Below are 15,114 nucleotides of genomic sequence, written 5' to 3'. Positions count from 1 at the left end.
ACATAAACAAACATATCTCAGTAAAATCTTGGTTCATCGAGTCCAGGTGGAAATCTGGATTGATAGTTGTCAATAAAGACTGTAATTTGTCAGATTATTGAGAGAAGAGAAGGAATAGGTATTCATCGTGTTGAAAATGTCGCAGATCATCATAGCAATGTGGAAAATTAAGAGGTTATTTTTGCCCTCTTGGTTTCCTGTCTCCTTCATCCAGGTCAACCACCACTCCTGGCCACAGCTCAGTCTCCACAGCCCTCCACCTCAGCCCCTGCTTCAGGCTCCGGGGGCCAGATAGTAACTGCCATCTACCCTCCTTCACCTAGCGTCACCATGGCAACAGGGGTGGTCTCCATGGCAGCAGTACCCCCCAGCGTGGTCTACTCTGTCTCCAGCCCGTCGAGCGCTTCTCCCCACATCCTGCCCAAACACACAGCAACCCCCTCCATCATCACGCACCCACATCCGGACAGACAGACTGACAGGCACCTGCCTCCGGACAGACCTGCGGATCGACAAACTGACAGGCAGACGGAGAGGCAGGCAGAACTGCTGACACATTCGGAAAGACAGCTTGAGAGGCAGACGCAGCCCTCCAGCAGCTCAGCGGCGCCTCCCAGTGGCTCTGCTGGCTCCATAAGGCCCTGCAGTCCTTCGCTTCAGATCCAAACACCCGGTACAACTGCACCCACTGTTTTTTAACCTGCCACTAAAGTTCATTGCTTGAATGAGTGAGCGAATACTTTCATTCATAAGTATTTTTATTTCTTTTCTTTTTTACAGGAAGCACACCAGGCACACCCAAACTCACCCTGCTTCCAGTCAGGGTCCCACAGAAAGTGAAGGCAACAGTGGCCACCATTCCCGTAGGCAGCTATGAAGGAGGAGGCCGAGGGAAGGAGAGAGAGCGTGACAAAGACAAGGAGCGAGAGCGGGAGCGAGAAAAGGAGAGGGAAAGGGAAGCTGCAGCCAACAGTCATTTTGCCTTTGATCTTGAACCGCCGGGGCAGACGGCGTCTCCATCAGCACATCCCACAGAGGAACCAGCATCCTCACTGGAGGGCTCCAGTGCTGGAGACTCCTCTGACTCAAGAAACAGGGAAAGCACAACCGCCAAAGAGGTGAGGGAGCATCACATTCTGGCTTTTACTTCAAACACTACCAGAATAAAGTACTGAGCCATAGTGCACGTGTAGTGCCTCTGTGTTCTTGAATAAAATGCCTGTATTGAATTTCCTGTGCAGGCTGGGTGGAAGGAGTCCCTCCCCTCCTCTCCTCTCCCTCCTCCATCAGCCACAGAGCCCGCCCTGCCACCTCCACAGACTGACAAAGAATGTCCCACACCCAAAAAGGTCAAAGCCCGCCCACCACCTCTGAAGAAGACCTTTGACTCTGTTGACAAGTGAGTTAATGCCTCTGTAAACCTCTGTGTTTGAATTATTGATGGACGGTGTATATATACTGTGTATTCTGTCTTTGTGTGTGTGTTGGACTGGAAGGGTGTTGTCAGAGGTGTACTTTGAGGAACGATTTGCCGAGCTGCCAGAGTTTCGACCCGAGGAGGTTTTGCCGTCACCGACTCTGCAGAGCCTGGCCACCTCACCTCGTGCCATTCTGGGGAGCTATCGCCGCAAGAGGAAGAACTCAACAGGTCACACAAAGCACTTTGGGATACTTTGAGGCTGGTGTCTGTAGAGCAGTTTCTTTGGCTTTCTGCTGATAATTCCTGGACTTCAATAGTGCATTATAATTTTTACTTTAACATCTAAACTGTTGAAAATAATGCTCATTTTATTTATATCTCTCATTGTGTTTGCTTGGATTTAAATTTGTCTCCCTTCTGCTTCTAGATTTAGACTCTGCTACAGACGAGCAAATCTCCCCAAAGAGGAAGAGTCGGCGGCGTTCCAGCTGTAGCTCCGAGCCCAGCACGCCTAAAAGTGCCGCTAAATGCGAGGGGGACATCTTCACCTTTGACAGAGCAGGTAGAGCACACAGAACAGCAAGGACAAGATGCAATATTCTCATATACTTAAAGTGGACCTGTCACTTCCAGCTTTGCATGATTCACAGTTCAGAATTAGTGCAGACTAAAACAAGCTGATTTAGCTCCTCCCACTTAAGCCAGTTTTCTTCTCATTGGCTGCCTGTCACACACAGATCAGAGCAGGTGGGGCTCCTGTGATCACAGGCAGAAATTAGATCTCTGTTCTCAGTAACATCATAAAGACAGGAAATTAGAAAGACTGTCTATACCTATGGCCTTTATAGCAGTACGAAGCCTGAGCTTTAGGTTCACAAGGTTCAGTAATCTCTACAGTTCGATCATACCGTTGTCCTCCTTGGTGATAGCTGGTAGCTAACACCATCGTTACTGGGGTGAACAGGAAGTAGGTTAAAGTACCCTTTTAAAGAATCGTTGTTCACATTCTGGAATGCCTTAAAAAAATTACATTTAAAAATCAATTCAACTCTTATCAGGATCATAAAAAATAATCTATTTTAATGCATTAATGGGGAAATTAGCTAAAAATCCATGGTAGGCTATTGCTGATCACACTGAATATTATCCCTAATTTTTTACACGCTAACCTCATTATTTTAAACTTGCCTGTTTTTAATATGAACATGCACTATTGTAACAGTGGTATGTACAAGACAGTTAAGCATGATACTGTAGGTCTCCTTTAATGTTAATAGTTCATAGTGAGCTGTGATGCCTGTCTTGATGTAGAAATGTAACGAGAGGGTTAAGGATTAATGAAGAGCTTGTTTTTAGGTGGGGATTTTTATCTTTTGTGTATTGATGACCTCCTTTTTAAATTCATTTAATTCGTTATTATTCAATGTCACTGTGATGTTAAAATTAATTCAAATTCCTCTCAGGGATCTAATGGTTTATAATCTCCAGCTTCTTTCCCAGCACCAGATGGAGAAGACATCTTGACTGAACTGGAGTTTGATAAGGTGCCGTACACTTCCCTGCGCCGAACGCTGGACCAGAGGAGAGCACTGGTCATGCAGCTGTTCCAGGAGCAGGGCTTCTTCCCATCAGGTAAGACGCACCCACCAACCTTTCTCTCTCTCACACACACAGTCACAGATTTCTGGTTCTTCATTCTGGTTGTAACTTCCTGGTGATTTCATCTTTTGTCTACAGCTCAGGCCACTGCAGCCTTCCAGACGAGATACTCAGATATATTCCCCACCAAGGTGTGCCTGCAGCTGAAGATCAGGGAGGTGCGGCAGAAGATCATGCAGACAGCTGCTCCTTCCGACATCTCTATTTTAGGCGGCTCAGACTCAGCCGGCTCCATCGCTGGACCTTCTGGGTCTCAGTCAGGGGAAGGATCTTTGAGAGCGGGTGGAGACCCACAGGATGAAGACATGGAACACGGGACAGAAGCGAGCCCGGAGGATCCTCGTGATTCACATGATTCTTCTAGATGAGGGGAGCCGGCGAGTTCAATTGACCCAACCGGTGTCTGTGTGCCACCTCCCCCTATGCACTTTTCCTTATCAATAGTCTCCACTCTGCTCTTGCCAGATCACGATTTCTTCCCATCATCGGCATTCGAATTCTGAGAGTGAGAGACATTTGTATGCAATGTCGGGACCTATTTTTTTTAATAATCTGTGACCATTGTACCAAAAAATAAACAAAAAATTTAAAAAGAACATCTTAAAAACCAGTGGCACAAAAACCACCACACATACACCCTGGAAAACTTTGAATTCTCACACTTGAATTAGCACTCTGTATTAACCCACCTTGGAGAAAGCTCCCATTGATGCCAGTAAACGAAGGACCATTGTGTACAGCTGCACTCATTTGCCTTGAAGAAGAAAGTCTTCCCGTTTTGGAGGGAGAAACACGCTCAACCCTTTCTGAGACAGTGAAAAGCGGGCGGTTTTAAGAGAAGACGTCGTAGGGTTTGATATTTGTTTTGTTTTTAATAGTTTTAGAGGAGTAAAAGCAGTTCAGTACCTGCTCGAGGAACAAACCTGTACCTAGTGACTAACTGTTGTGAGCTCGTCTTTGTTTTTCTGCTGACATTCGGGGGCTGGGCCCTCAACAGCCAGAATTGATTTGAATTTGACAAGTTGTTGCAGTGGACCTGGAAAAGTTCTTGTGGGGGGGGGTCCACTCATATGTAGACCTTCAGGAGAGGCCTACTGGGAGTGACTGAAAAACTGACTGAAATTTAAGTGGACTTCTGGCAGTGCCATCATTCCTGCAGTTACCTGACTGGCCTCCTCCCTCCTCGCGACTGACCCTAGCACATGCCAGCGGGTAGGGACGAGCATTCCTGTGCCTCTCATTCGCTAGCCATTGAAGGAAGGAATGTCAGAGTCATCGGGCACATCCAGGCTCTTACTCGTAGGACCTCGATCCTCTGTTGCCAAGCAGTTTTATTACCGTTTTGTTTTGGGTTTTTTTTTTTTAAAGTAATTTGATTTGTATTTAACATTGTCATATTCACTTTGTTGTTGTACTATTCCTATGGTTACTATTATTATTATTATTATTACTACTACTACTCATATCATTGCAGTGAATCCCTGTCCTTAGTTCTTTTTATCATTGCGGGCAGATGTTTCCTTTCTTTCTGTTTTTTTGTTTTTATATACTTTTGGAGGCAGGTGAGAGATGCTGCTCCACACCTGTACAGTTCCTCCGTTGTAGTCTTCCCTTGGCTGGCGTCTCACCTCAGCAAGGACCTGCGGTGCAGTTAATCTTTTTTCTTTTATTCTTTTATTATTCGTTTTAACAGAGACAGACCTGACGTGGACCTTTATATTCATTCAGCAGTAATAAGCCGTATGGTTTTTAGACAACCCACACCCACCCCTCCAGCAATGCCTCTCTGTCCCTCGATAAGTTTGACTCTATACCCTCAACGTACATCTCCTTCCTCCACCCCTTTCCTCCCCTCCTTCCTCCCTTTGTCACTTTATTGCTCTTTCTAGACCTCCCTTTTTTAGGCCGGGCGGAGAGAAACCCGGGGGAAGTGACGGGAGGGTGACAAATCAAAGAGCGCTGGGTGGATATAATACTGGTTGTGTCTTTGTGCAAGACTTGGTTGTGTTGTAAATAATTACTGTAGAGTCAGTAGACTCGTTATATTATTGATAAGGAAAACTGTCATTGAACATAAGTTGACTTTTAAGGCACCATTACTGAAGGTAAAACACATGAAATGGGAAAAAAAGCAACTATAATAAATATGGCTATTAATGTTTTTGTGTTTTACTCCTTGTTTTGCTGTTCCAGTATGCAGGAGAGGAATTTATATAAATTAAGTTTGTATCTGTATCTTTCAGTATGCAAATAAAAATAGGTGTTCAATTAAAGTGATTTTATTGCTGGCATTGTGAAAAGTGGGGTTTTATGGACGATAGATCAGTGGCAGATTAAAGGAAAAACTCAAAGGCACAGTTTTAAGACCATAAACCTTTTTTTCAGCAGGGTTTAAGACTGGGTGTAAACTGTCTGGGAACCAAACATGGTGAGGTGCTGGATGACCTTATACCTTTAGCAGGACAACAGTGCTGCTTAGGATGGAGCTTCAAAGTCTCAAACTCCACAGGAGGGATGGAGCGCCAGATTTGCAACATATATTCCCTCATTTGTTGTTTTTATCATGGAAGTGTTCAAATCAGTCATCTTTAAGGTTTTCCTGCACAGAGTAAGGATTCAGGCGAGGTGGTTTGAACTTCTAACTCCCTAACTATGTGATGATATTCATTTTCCAAGTGGGAGAAGGCCCTGGGCTAGATCCAGGACATGCTGGCGAGTTTTTAAGTGCTGTCAAACTCTCTGAGCACCAAGCTTCTCCTTCATACCTTTCCTTGACCTTATTTGTCATCGAGATTGAGCTGGAGGAGGTGGCTGGGGAGAGGGAGGTGTAGGTATCCCTAATTAGACTGCTCCTGCTGTGACAGGACCTGGATAACCATCAGAAGATGAATGAATGAATGAATGAATGGGGAGAAAAAATGTTGCAGCCAGAGCCACAGGAAAACCAGCAGAGTTGTAATAAAGTAAATGTTTTTAAACCTGTTTATTTGAGAATATTCCACTTTTTTTTGTCAGATTGCTGTTGAACGCAACTCATGCAAAGACACCTCAGCCTGTTTCATTGCAGGTTATTATGAACAACTTCAGAGACCCAAAACATGTCAGTGAAAAACCCAAATCAGAGCCACGAGATCTCCTGGCTGTCCACGCTCTATTTGCTCTTAAATTTCTCCCACCAACGATGTGAGAAGAGCGGGCGAGGTGAAGGGGATTTCCCTAAAATATGTGTGCCACAATGGCATCGTAAACTTTTGTTATGACCCAACTACCGCTGTACTTATGATGTACTTTATATTTTAGGGGTACTTTTAATTGCACATTTGATCATCTTAAAAATAAATAATGGACTGGCTGTTTGAAGAGACCACCTCCCATCGTGGTTTGTAAATTCCATTTCCCTTGTTCTGGGTCACAGGCAGGAGGACGGAGAAGAGGAGTCGCAGATTAGAAAAATGGGGAATGTGATGAACACTTATGATCTTAAAAAAAAAGATTTATTAACAAGCTGACCAAACATTTAAACAGAGGAAAACAAAATCACATCCAAATGATGAAATATACCATTAATAATACAAATACGATCTGTGGCACAACCAGTAGTCCTTATTCACCACCAACAGCAAATCCTTTATTTCAGTGAACATCGTTTCATAGATTTTAATGCCGAGCCATCTCAGAGGTCACTAAAAGAGGGGAGGAGGCGTACTTTGGTCTGTTTGCCAAAACTATTTCATCTCTTGTTTAAGCACTCTTATCTAGTCGTTCATTAGCTGGTTTCAGTACTCAAGTCTCCTCCTCACAGTAGTCGATTAGTCTTTAAGTCACAATTAGCACTCGTGAAAGCTTTTAAAGGTAAACTTATTTTTTGGTGATTCAGAGGAGCTGCAGTCCGTCCACGGCGACCGTGTCCATGGCGAGTCCGTTCTCCAAAGCTGTGTGATAAATCTCCAGGGCCTGCTCCAGGGGCAGCACTGCTCCCTCGCTGGTCTCAATGATGGCGATCGTCTCCCCGAATTCATTACACATGATGGTTGGTGCCTGTGAGGAGGGAAATTTGAAATATCAATATAGACTGACCTCAACATGTGAACCTTTACCTGTGTTAAAAAGCATAAAAACAGGCCTCATCTAAACCAGATTAAAATTTAAGATTAAAACAGATTAAAAAGGGGGGAAATCATCTCTTACCTGCTGTAGATCAGAGGACTGGATCTGGATGACCTGAGGCTGCCCGTTGGATACTTCCACGGCCGAAGCGTCCACCACGGCCACGGCAGAACTGACCTCCAGGGCAGCTTGAGCAGCGGCCTCCTCGTCCAGCCTCTGCTGCCTCACGTGGGTCTTTTTGTGGTTCCTCAGGTTAGAGAAGGTCTTGAAGGCTTTGCCACACAGGGGGCACACGTGCGGCCGCTCGCCTGTGTGCGTTCGACGGTGCTCTGCCAGGTGCATGCTCTGGATGAAACCCTTTCCGCAGATCTCGCAGCGGAACGGCCTTTCACCCGAATGCGTGCGCAGGTGTTCTCGCAGGTGCGTGTTCTGACGGAAGCGCTTTCCGCACACTTGGCAGGGGAACGGACGTTCACCTGTGTGGACCCGCTGGTGAAGCGCCACTCCGGAGGACGACACAAACAGTTTGCCACAGAGGGGACACTGGTGAGCTTTGGGCCTCTTCCCCGGGGTGCACCGTGGCCGCCCAGGCCCCAAGGTGAAGTGGCTCAGCCTGTGAAGTCGTAGATTGGCGGGAGAATTGAGCTTCTTCCCACAAACGTTGCAATCCAGGCTCCCTCTCACATGGCTGGATGAATCCCCGGACTCGGACGTTGAGGTGGAGGGCTCCGAGGTCAGATCTTTCCCTGCATCTGCTTGGCTGCCATTCTCTTTGCCCTCCTCTGACTCTTTAGCTGCCTGGACCAGCCCGGGGTGCTCCTGCAGGCAGTGGCTTTCTCGCTGCCTATTGGTCAGGAAGCCAGCCTCACAGTGAAAACAGGGAAAAGGCGCTGGAGATCCCGGATGCTGTGTGAAGCGATGTGCTGCCAACTTAGTGGGCCAGCGGAAAGTGGCGGGACAGTCTGGGCAGCTCAGCGTGGCTGCGCTCGAGTGAAGCAGGCTGTGCTGACGGAGGTTAGACGACTGCGAGAAGGAGCGGTGGCAGACGTCGCAGCGGTACGGCCGCACGCCCGAGTGGATGAGGTTGTGCCTCGTCAGGTTGGCAAGAGATGAGAAGGTTTTGCCGCAGTCCGAGCACTGGAAGGGCCTCTCGCCGGTATGCGTGCGTATGTGGTTTCGCACGTGGATCTGCTTCTTAAAAGACTTTCCACACATGCCGCACACAAAGCTGCGCTCGGGAACGTGGGATTTGCGTCGGTGTTGCACGAGCTGCAGTTGCGAGGTGAATGTTTTAGGGCACGAACGACAGGAAAAGGACCCCTTTTCCGATGGTGTAGCCGAGGCAACGTCTGCTTCGTCCATGGGGCTACAGGACACCGCCACACCCGCGTCACCCCCGGCAGCAGGCTCTGTAGCGGAGCCATCTTTCACCTGCTGCACATAATCAAGTTTTTCTTCACATGGCTCAGACACCTCCATGCTGTTTTCCCCCACCTTCTTCTCATCTTCACGTCTTTCTGCTTTGCTCTGAGGGCTTTGTCTAGTATCTCCCAATTTTACCGTGTCTTCCTCAGTGAGAGGAGCCAGCAGGTCTATTTTTGCCTCATCATTGGGGAAATACTTCTTCATTCTTGCTCTTTGTAGGATGGCAAGAGCAGAGGCAGACGCTCGTCTCGGAGCCGAGACCTAGAGAAGACAACAGGCACGCGTCAGATTGAAAAGTTGTTTTAACTTGGAAGTTTGTGGAGACAATAGGAAGGTGGTGTGCTGATTTTACTACCGCAGGGACAGGGATGGATGCTCCAGATGTGTCACGGTTGAGGTGGATTCGACGGTGGTAGAGATACTTGGTCATGTTAGTGAAGGTTTTATTGCAGAAATTACACTTATGAAGGGGGTCTGCAGTGTGGGACTTCCTACAAGAAATCAGGAGAAGGAGATAGAAATAACTAGATCTTAAAAAGTGTCTGGTCTCTTTCCAGAAATCATGAAAATAAACAAATAAATACACAAACCTTTGTGTTAGTTCCATGTAGGAACCATTTCCTTTCTACTATTTGCTTCTACCAACTAAAGAAATGAAGAGCGAGTTGAAGAAGACATCACTAACGCTTAGATCCTGTCACAAGCGTGAGGCTCTAGTCACAAGGTCATGAATGCTGTCTTTGTATAGACACAAAGTACTTCTATACAAAGCTCCCAGTTTTTTAAAGAGCAGTTAACCAATAAATGATCATCTTCAGAGAAATGGTTTATTCAAACTCATCTCAGTACAGAAACAATGTTAGTGAAGGTTACAAATGATCATCTTGACAGTGGACTCATCTCTGAGCTTGTCCTGCTAGACCTAAGTGCAGTGTTCGATACTGTTGACCATAATATTTTATTACAGAGATTAGATCGTGCTGATAAGATTTCAATTTGTTCATGTAAATTGGCAGTCCTCCTCAACAACTGAGATTAATTATGGAGTTCCAGAGGGTTCAGTGCTAGGTCCAATTTTATTAACATACATCCTTCCCTTGGGCAGTACTATTAGAAGGCATAGATAGCCAGCTTTAACTTATTTTTCATGGATAGATAAACTGCAGGAATGTCTCAAAGACGTAAAGACCTGGCTGACGTCTAATCTCCTGCTTCTAAATTCAGATAAAACTGAGGTTATCGTACTCGGCCTTCTCTTGGCCCCCAATAACACTGAAGAATGTTGCATTTATTCTTGACCAAACAAATATGCAGCACTGCTTTCTTCCATTTGTACAATATCTCTAAAGTTACAAATATCCTGTCTCAGAATGGTGCTCAAAAATGAGTTCACGCATTTATTACTTCCAGGCTGGACTACTAGCTACCTACTGGCTTCTCTTCATTGGCTTCCTGTTAAATCCAGAATTGAATTTAAAGTCTTGCTCCTCACATACAAGGTCTTAAATAATCAGGCCCCATCTTATCTGAATGACCTTGTAGTACCATATCACCCTATTAGAGCACTTCGCTCTCGCACTGCAGCCTTACTTTTTGTTCCTGGAGTGTTTAAAAGTAGAATGGGAGGGAGAGCCTTCAGTTTTCAGGCCCCTCTTCTGTGGAACCAGCTTCCAGTTTGGATTCGGGAGACAGACACTATCTCTACTTTTAAGATTATAGGCTTAAAACTTTCCTTTTTGCTAAAGCATATAGTTAGGGCTGGATCAGGTGACCCAGAATCCTCCCTTAGTTATGCTGCAATAGGCGTAGGCTGCTGGGGGATTCCCATGATGCACTGAGTATTTCTTCTTCAGTCACCTTTCTCACTATGTGTTAATAGACCTCTCTGCAGTGAATCATACTTGTTATTAATCTCTGTCTCTCTTCCACAGCATGTCTTTTGTCCTGTCTTCTTCCTCTCTGCCCAACCGGTCGCAGCAGATGCCGCCCCCCGAGCCCGATTCTCCCGGGGGTTTCTTCCTGTTAAAAGGGAGTTTTTCCTTCCCACTGTCGCCAAAGTACTTGCTCATAGGGGGGTCATATGATTGTTGGGGGTTTCTCTGTATGTATTATTGTAGGGTCTACCTTACAATATAAAGCGCCATGAGGCGACTGTTGTTGTGATTTGGCGCTATATAAATAAAACTGAACTGATAAAGTATATAGTTTGGCCTGGTTTAGGTAACCCTGAGTCCTCCCTTAGTTATGCTGCAGTTTATGATCCAGCAGCGGTAGTCGATCTGCAGTCTGGGAATGGCCTGTATACCTGCAGTGAGCTCTATTGTCAGATGGAGGCAGTTTATAAAATATGTGGTACAACCAGCCTTGAGGTAACTGCTGCTGTGAACTGGTGCTATACAATTAAACCTGAGTTGAATTTAAAGTGCTCACAACTAGGTTTGTGAAATTTTTCATGGGTTGTGAGAAGATATGCGAGGTTAATCAGAAGCCATACATTTCCATTCTATTCAAGAAAAAGGCAGAAAATTTCTGGGAAGTTCACCTCTCCATAATTCAGACTGACAAACAGCGCTACAGGTCAGAGACAAAACATTTGATTTTGGGGTGAAAGGTTTTTTGTCTGCCTTGGTGTTACCAAGCACTCACCTGTGCATGATCAGAGTCATCTCGGTGGTGTAGCCGTTGCCACAGTCCACACAAAGATATCGGGCCACGCCAGAGTGCGTGCGCATGTGCGTCTGCAGTGATGTGGCCTTCTTGAATACCTTCCCACACTCCGGACATTCGTGTGTTCCCTGTTCATGCACGCGCTTGTGAGCGGCCAGCCGGTTGACTGAGGTGAAAGTTCGGTTACAGAGCTCACACTGTTGGGGTTTAGCCCACACAGCAGTTTTTTTCTCTGCTCCTCTGATGCGTATGTCATCCACCTTCTCGGTCATCTCCTCCCTCCATCGCACCTCCTCAATGCCACTCATGACCCCTGGCTCGCCGCTCTCTTTGTCCTGGCCCAGGAAGTGATCTCCCTGGTGTTGGAGGAAGTCCTCCGGTGTCTGGAAGAGAAGGGAGCACTCTGAGCATTCGTACGGGTGGATTACCACCACCTCTGTTGGCTCCTGCTGCTGGCTGTCAGGGTGGACACCTGGAGCCAGCCTCAACTCCAGTCTCTGGATGCCATTCTCCAGCTTTACTGAGGAGCTGTGGCCCACAGAGGGTAACAGAGCGGGCAGCTTGGAGCGCCGGCGACCAGGAGTGGTGGAGCTATCTGCCAGAGCTTGAGCTGTCAGGATCTGTAGGTGCATAGTGGCAGATCCTGGAGTCGGAGTTACAGGAGGCAGCAGAGAGGAGCGGGAGGGTGCAGCAGGTTTAGATGCAGAATGGTGTTTCCTCTGCTGTTGTTGCTGCTGCTGATGAGCGAGCACCTGCAAAACACACGGAAATGTTCAGAGAAAAAATTCAAAACAATTCCCACACCTGTGTGTCGTCTCAGGGTTTAAATCAAAGTACCTGAGCCAAGATTTCTCCAGCCTGCTGCTCACTCAACACGTAGTTCTGCACGTTGGTCAGTGGAGTGACGGTGCCGTCCGGCTGTAACATGTACTCCTGTTGCAAGGCAACAAAAACATGAATTTCTGAATTAAAAGCATCAAATGCACCACAAAATAAACAAAATTGACATTTTCTCCTTTCCTAAGTTCCTCTAATTATTAAATATTTGATATATTTTTGCAGATTGGATGTCTTGAGGCTTGACACAAGAACAGCAGAACTAGAACTACGGTCACAGGAACACACTGTGCTCAGACGTTCACATACATTCATCATGGATGTGAATGTCATGGTGGTTTCTGGCTTCTAATGATTTCTTTGAACTGTTCCGTTTCAGGGGTGGAATGACTTTAAAATCATATACATGTATGTTGTGCAAACTTAAATGCCCCTCATCAAGTCGCACTTCAACCAGATGTTTTTGGTTTTTCCATCATCGAGCGTCTGGCTGGATATTTGACCACTCTTCTTGGTTGGCTTCCTAGCACAGACCTGGCTTTTAAACTTAGTCAACAAATTTCCAATAGGACTGAGGTCAGAGCTTTGGGAAAACCATTCCAGAAGTTAGCCTGCTTTATCAATTTAAAGCCAGTTTTGAAGTGTGTTTGGGATCATTGTCCTATTGGAAAACCCAACTGCATCCAAGTTTCAAAGTCTAGCTGTTGGCTTTAGGTGAAGTTAAAAGAATTTGGAGGTAGTCCTCCTCCTTCAATATTCCATCCCCTTTGTGAAATGTTCCAGTACCAGTGGCAACTAAACAACCCCAGAGCATGATGCTACCGCCACCACCATGCTTGACAGTTGGCCTCACCATTACACCTCCAAACACACCCGGCCAAACACTTCAACTTTTGTCTTGTATTTGTAATAAGTATTTGGCTTGTCCATGTGGGCATCTGCAAACTTCATGGTTCCTGGGTTATTCCTGAACATCCTGACCAAATTTATCTAATGAAGGTGACAGTTTGGGAAATACCTCTAACTTATTTTATTATCTCAATCATCAGCACCAGAGTCTTTACCAGGATTGTCTGAAAGCCTGACAAAAGGAAATCCTGGCACAACCCACCCGCCCCACCCAAACAAACAAACAAAAAAACATAACCCCAATAACCCATTCACATTACACCATCTGTGGGACCAGCCTGGAGGGGAACCACATTGGTTCTTTTGTTTAATTATACATATTTGAGACATTAACAAATGGAACTACACCTGCCATACTAATGAGTAGAACACCAATTAATATTTTAACACTGTGTCACAGTGTGCTTTGGCTCTCTTACTGTGGTCTCGGTGTTACTGTGTGTGCTGCTCCTGCTGTGGGTCCGCCGGTGCTCCAGCCAGGTCTCAGGTGAGTCAAACAGAGCCAGGCAGTCAAGACACTGGTACTGCACAGGTCCCGCCACCTGGGCCTCTGATCCAGCTTCCTCCGCCTCCATAACCTCACACAGCTCTATACAATGGTCATAAACAAAGGTGGTTAGTGATGTCTTAAAGTAGCCATGTAAGTGAAGCACCAATATCCTAACACTCCAGTTTTTCATACATGATCAAAAACACAAATAAATCTCATACCTTGTTGCTCCACCTCAATTCCAACCTCTCTCATGTGCATCTCCTGGTGCTGCAACAGCTCCTCTGGGTTCATGAGGAGGCTCCCACACTCCAGACACTGGTACTGCTGACTCTGGCCCACCTCTGGGACACCGTGGATGGTCATGGCCTCCGTTACCTCACCCTCCCCTTCTCCTTCTTGGCCCATGTGGATCTGCTGATGGACCAGCACATCCTCCAGGGTGTTGAAGAGCTGGTGGCACTCGCTGCACATATACTGGTGCTCCACATACACTCCCTCCGCTTCCTCCTGTTGCTGCTGCTCAGCCATTATAGCAATGAGTTTGGGACAAGTGAGGCAGTAGCGAGTCCTACACTGAAACTTCACCTGTAGGAAACAAAATGTAAAACGAGAAAAGCCATAAACGTCTTATAATAAGGGATTTTCATTTTTACTTTTAATCTTTCGTGTAAACAAACAAACAAACAAACAGTAATACTCGTACACATATTAGGGAGAAAAGCCGGTTTCAAACAAGGCAATTTTCAGTCGTCAACCAAAATCAGGGCCTCTATCACAACACCAGGATCTTTTACGCTATATAAACTAACAAATCCCTGTCTGATATCCTCACAAATGTGATCCATATCAGTGTTTGCCGCGTGTGATGGCATATGGAGAGCTGTTGGCGGCGCTCCCTCCGATATTGCAGACCTGTTTCTCGGCACCGCGGTTTCCTGATGCCAGCTGCCCGCTTCGTCGGGCGGTCCGTCAGGCGGCGCTACCCACTTTTCCCCGAAGCTCTCCGGCTTCAACGGCCGGGCCCTTCTTCCCCCTTACCTCTCATTTACTCTCGTTGGACAATCCCTCGTGTAGTCATCACTCTTGGTCCACACGGCCTTTTGATTAATTTTTTTGTTAGGCTCTTCTCACCGTGGGTAATACTGAAATTAAAAAACTAACAAGCGTCCGCGGGAATTAACATTACAAAGCGTGTAATGAAACGTTTGCCCGCCGATCGCCTCCATTCTTGTGATACTTCGCCCCGCCCAATGCGGTAGCGTTAACATTTTAGACCCTGTGATTGGACAGGTTGATTGTCAATTACAAACTGCGATTGTTTCCCGGGGATTGTAGTTTTTTCAAAGTAGAAATACTTGTTTTTGTTTGGTTTTTGAGTACTTTCAACTTGTATTATTATTATTTTACTAAATCACTAAGTCTTGGTTTACTGGTTTATTTATGGTAACTATTTTTAAAAATATTACTCTTATTAAACACGTACACACGATTAACTCCAGCTTCAAGAGCATAATTGATTCTGTTAATATGGATTTCACTATATGTCCGAACCCGATCTTAAACCCAGTTGCAATGTCTACATTTCTACTTTTGTGGT

The 15,114-nt window shown here is 45.9% G+C and overlaps 2 protein-coding genes across 7 annotated transcripts in view; one reads left to right on the top strand and one right to left on the bottom strand.

Moving 5' to 3' along the window:
* Nucleotides 1–5,240, top strand: part of cicb (capicua transcriptional repressor b) — a 41,269-nt gene extending 36,029 nt beyond the window's left edge. For 5 of the 6 annotated variants that reach the window (XM_085291634.1, XM_085291637.1, XM_085291632.1 and 2 more), the window contains 7 exons: nucleotides 215–673; nucleotides 781–1,118; nucleotides 1,242–1,400; nucleotides 1,489–1,648; nucleotides 1,848–1,982; nucleotides 2,909–3,052; nucleotides 3,158–5,240. In XM_085291634.1, coding sequence (XP_085147760.1) covers nucleotides 215–673; nucleotides 781–1,118; nucleotides 1,242–1,400; nucleotides 1,489–1,648; nucleotides 1,848–1,982; nucleotides 2,909–3,052; nucleotides 3,158–3,447 — 1,685 coding nt within the window. In that variant the 3' untranslated portion in view covers nucleotides 3,448–5,240. The remainder of the gene's footprint in view (nucleotides 1–214; nucleotides 674–780; nucleotides 1,119–1,241; nucleotides 1,401–1,488; nucleotides 1,649–1,847; nucleotides 1,983–2,908; nucleotides 3,053–3,157) is intronic. The other variant, XM_085291636.1, reaches the window with a different exon arrangement.
* On the bottom strand, nucleotides 4,420–14,770 carry znf526 (zinc finger protein 526). Its single transcript, XM_085291638.1, has 8 exons — nucleotides 14,556–14,770; nucleotides 13,736–14,102; nucleotides 13,444–13,613; nucleotides 12,116–12,211; nucleotides 11,258–12,030; nucleotides 8,967–9,102; nucleotides 7,268–8,872; nucleotides 4,420–7,117 (listed from the first exon to the last, which is right to left on the bottom strand). Exons 2-8 carry the CDS (start codon nucleotides 14,043–14,045, stop codon nucleotides 6,953–6,955), a joined length of 3,255 nt encoding a protein of 1,084 aa, XP_085147764.1. The 5' UTR covers nucleotides 14,046–14,102; nucleotides 14,556–14,770; the 3' UTR covers nucleotides 4,420–6,952.
* Between the last annotated feature and the right edge of the window lie 344 nt (nucleotides 14,771–15,114).

The sequence above is a fragment of the Mchenga conophoros genome, linkage group LG11 (genome assembly GCF_057382185.1).
Source record: "Mchenga conophoros isolate Kocher_MC1m ecotype Shallow Benthic linkage group LG11, M_conophoros_male_GT1.1, whole genome shotgun sequence".
NCBI lineage: Eukaryota > Metazoa > Chordata > Actinopteri > Cichliformes > Cichlidae > Mchenga > Mchenga conophoros.
This window is presented reverse-complemented; position numbering and strand designations above follow the sequence as displayed.

Bases quoted from the DNA above. Each gene is read 5' to 3' on its own strand.
- znf526 (XM_085291638.1), bottom strand. From the start codon at position 14,045: ATGGCTGAGCAGCAGCAACAGGAGGAAGCGGAGGGAGTGTATGTGGAG. The intron at 9,103-11,257 runs GTGAGTGCTTGG...GATTTCTTGTAG, and splicing joins ATGACTCTGATCATGCACAG to GAAGTCCCACACTGCAGACC. The intron at 8,873-8,966 runs GTAGTAAAATCA...TGTCTTCTCTAG, and splicing joins CATCCATCCCTGTCCCTGCG to GTCTCGGCTCCGAGACGAGC.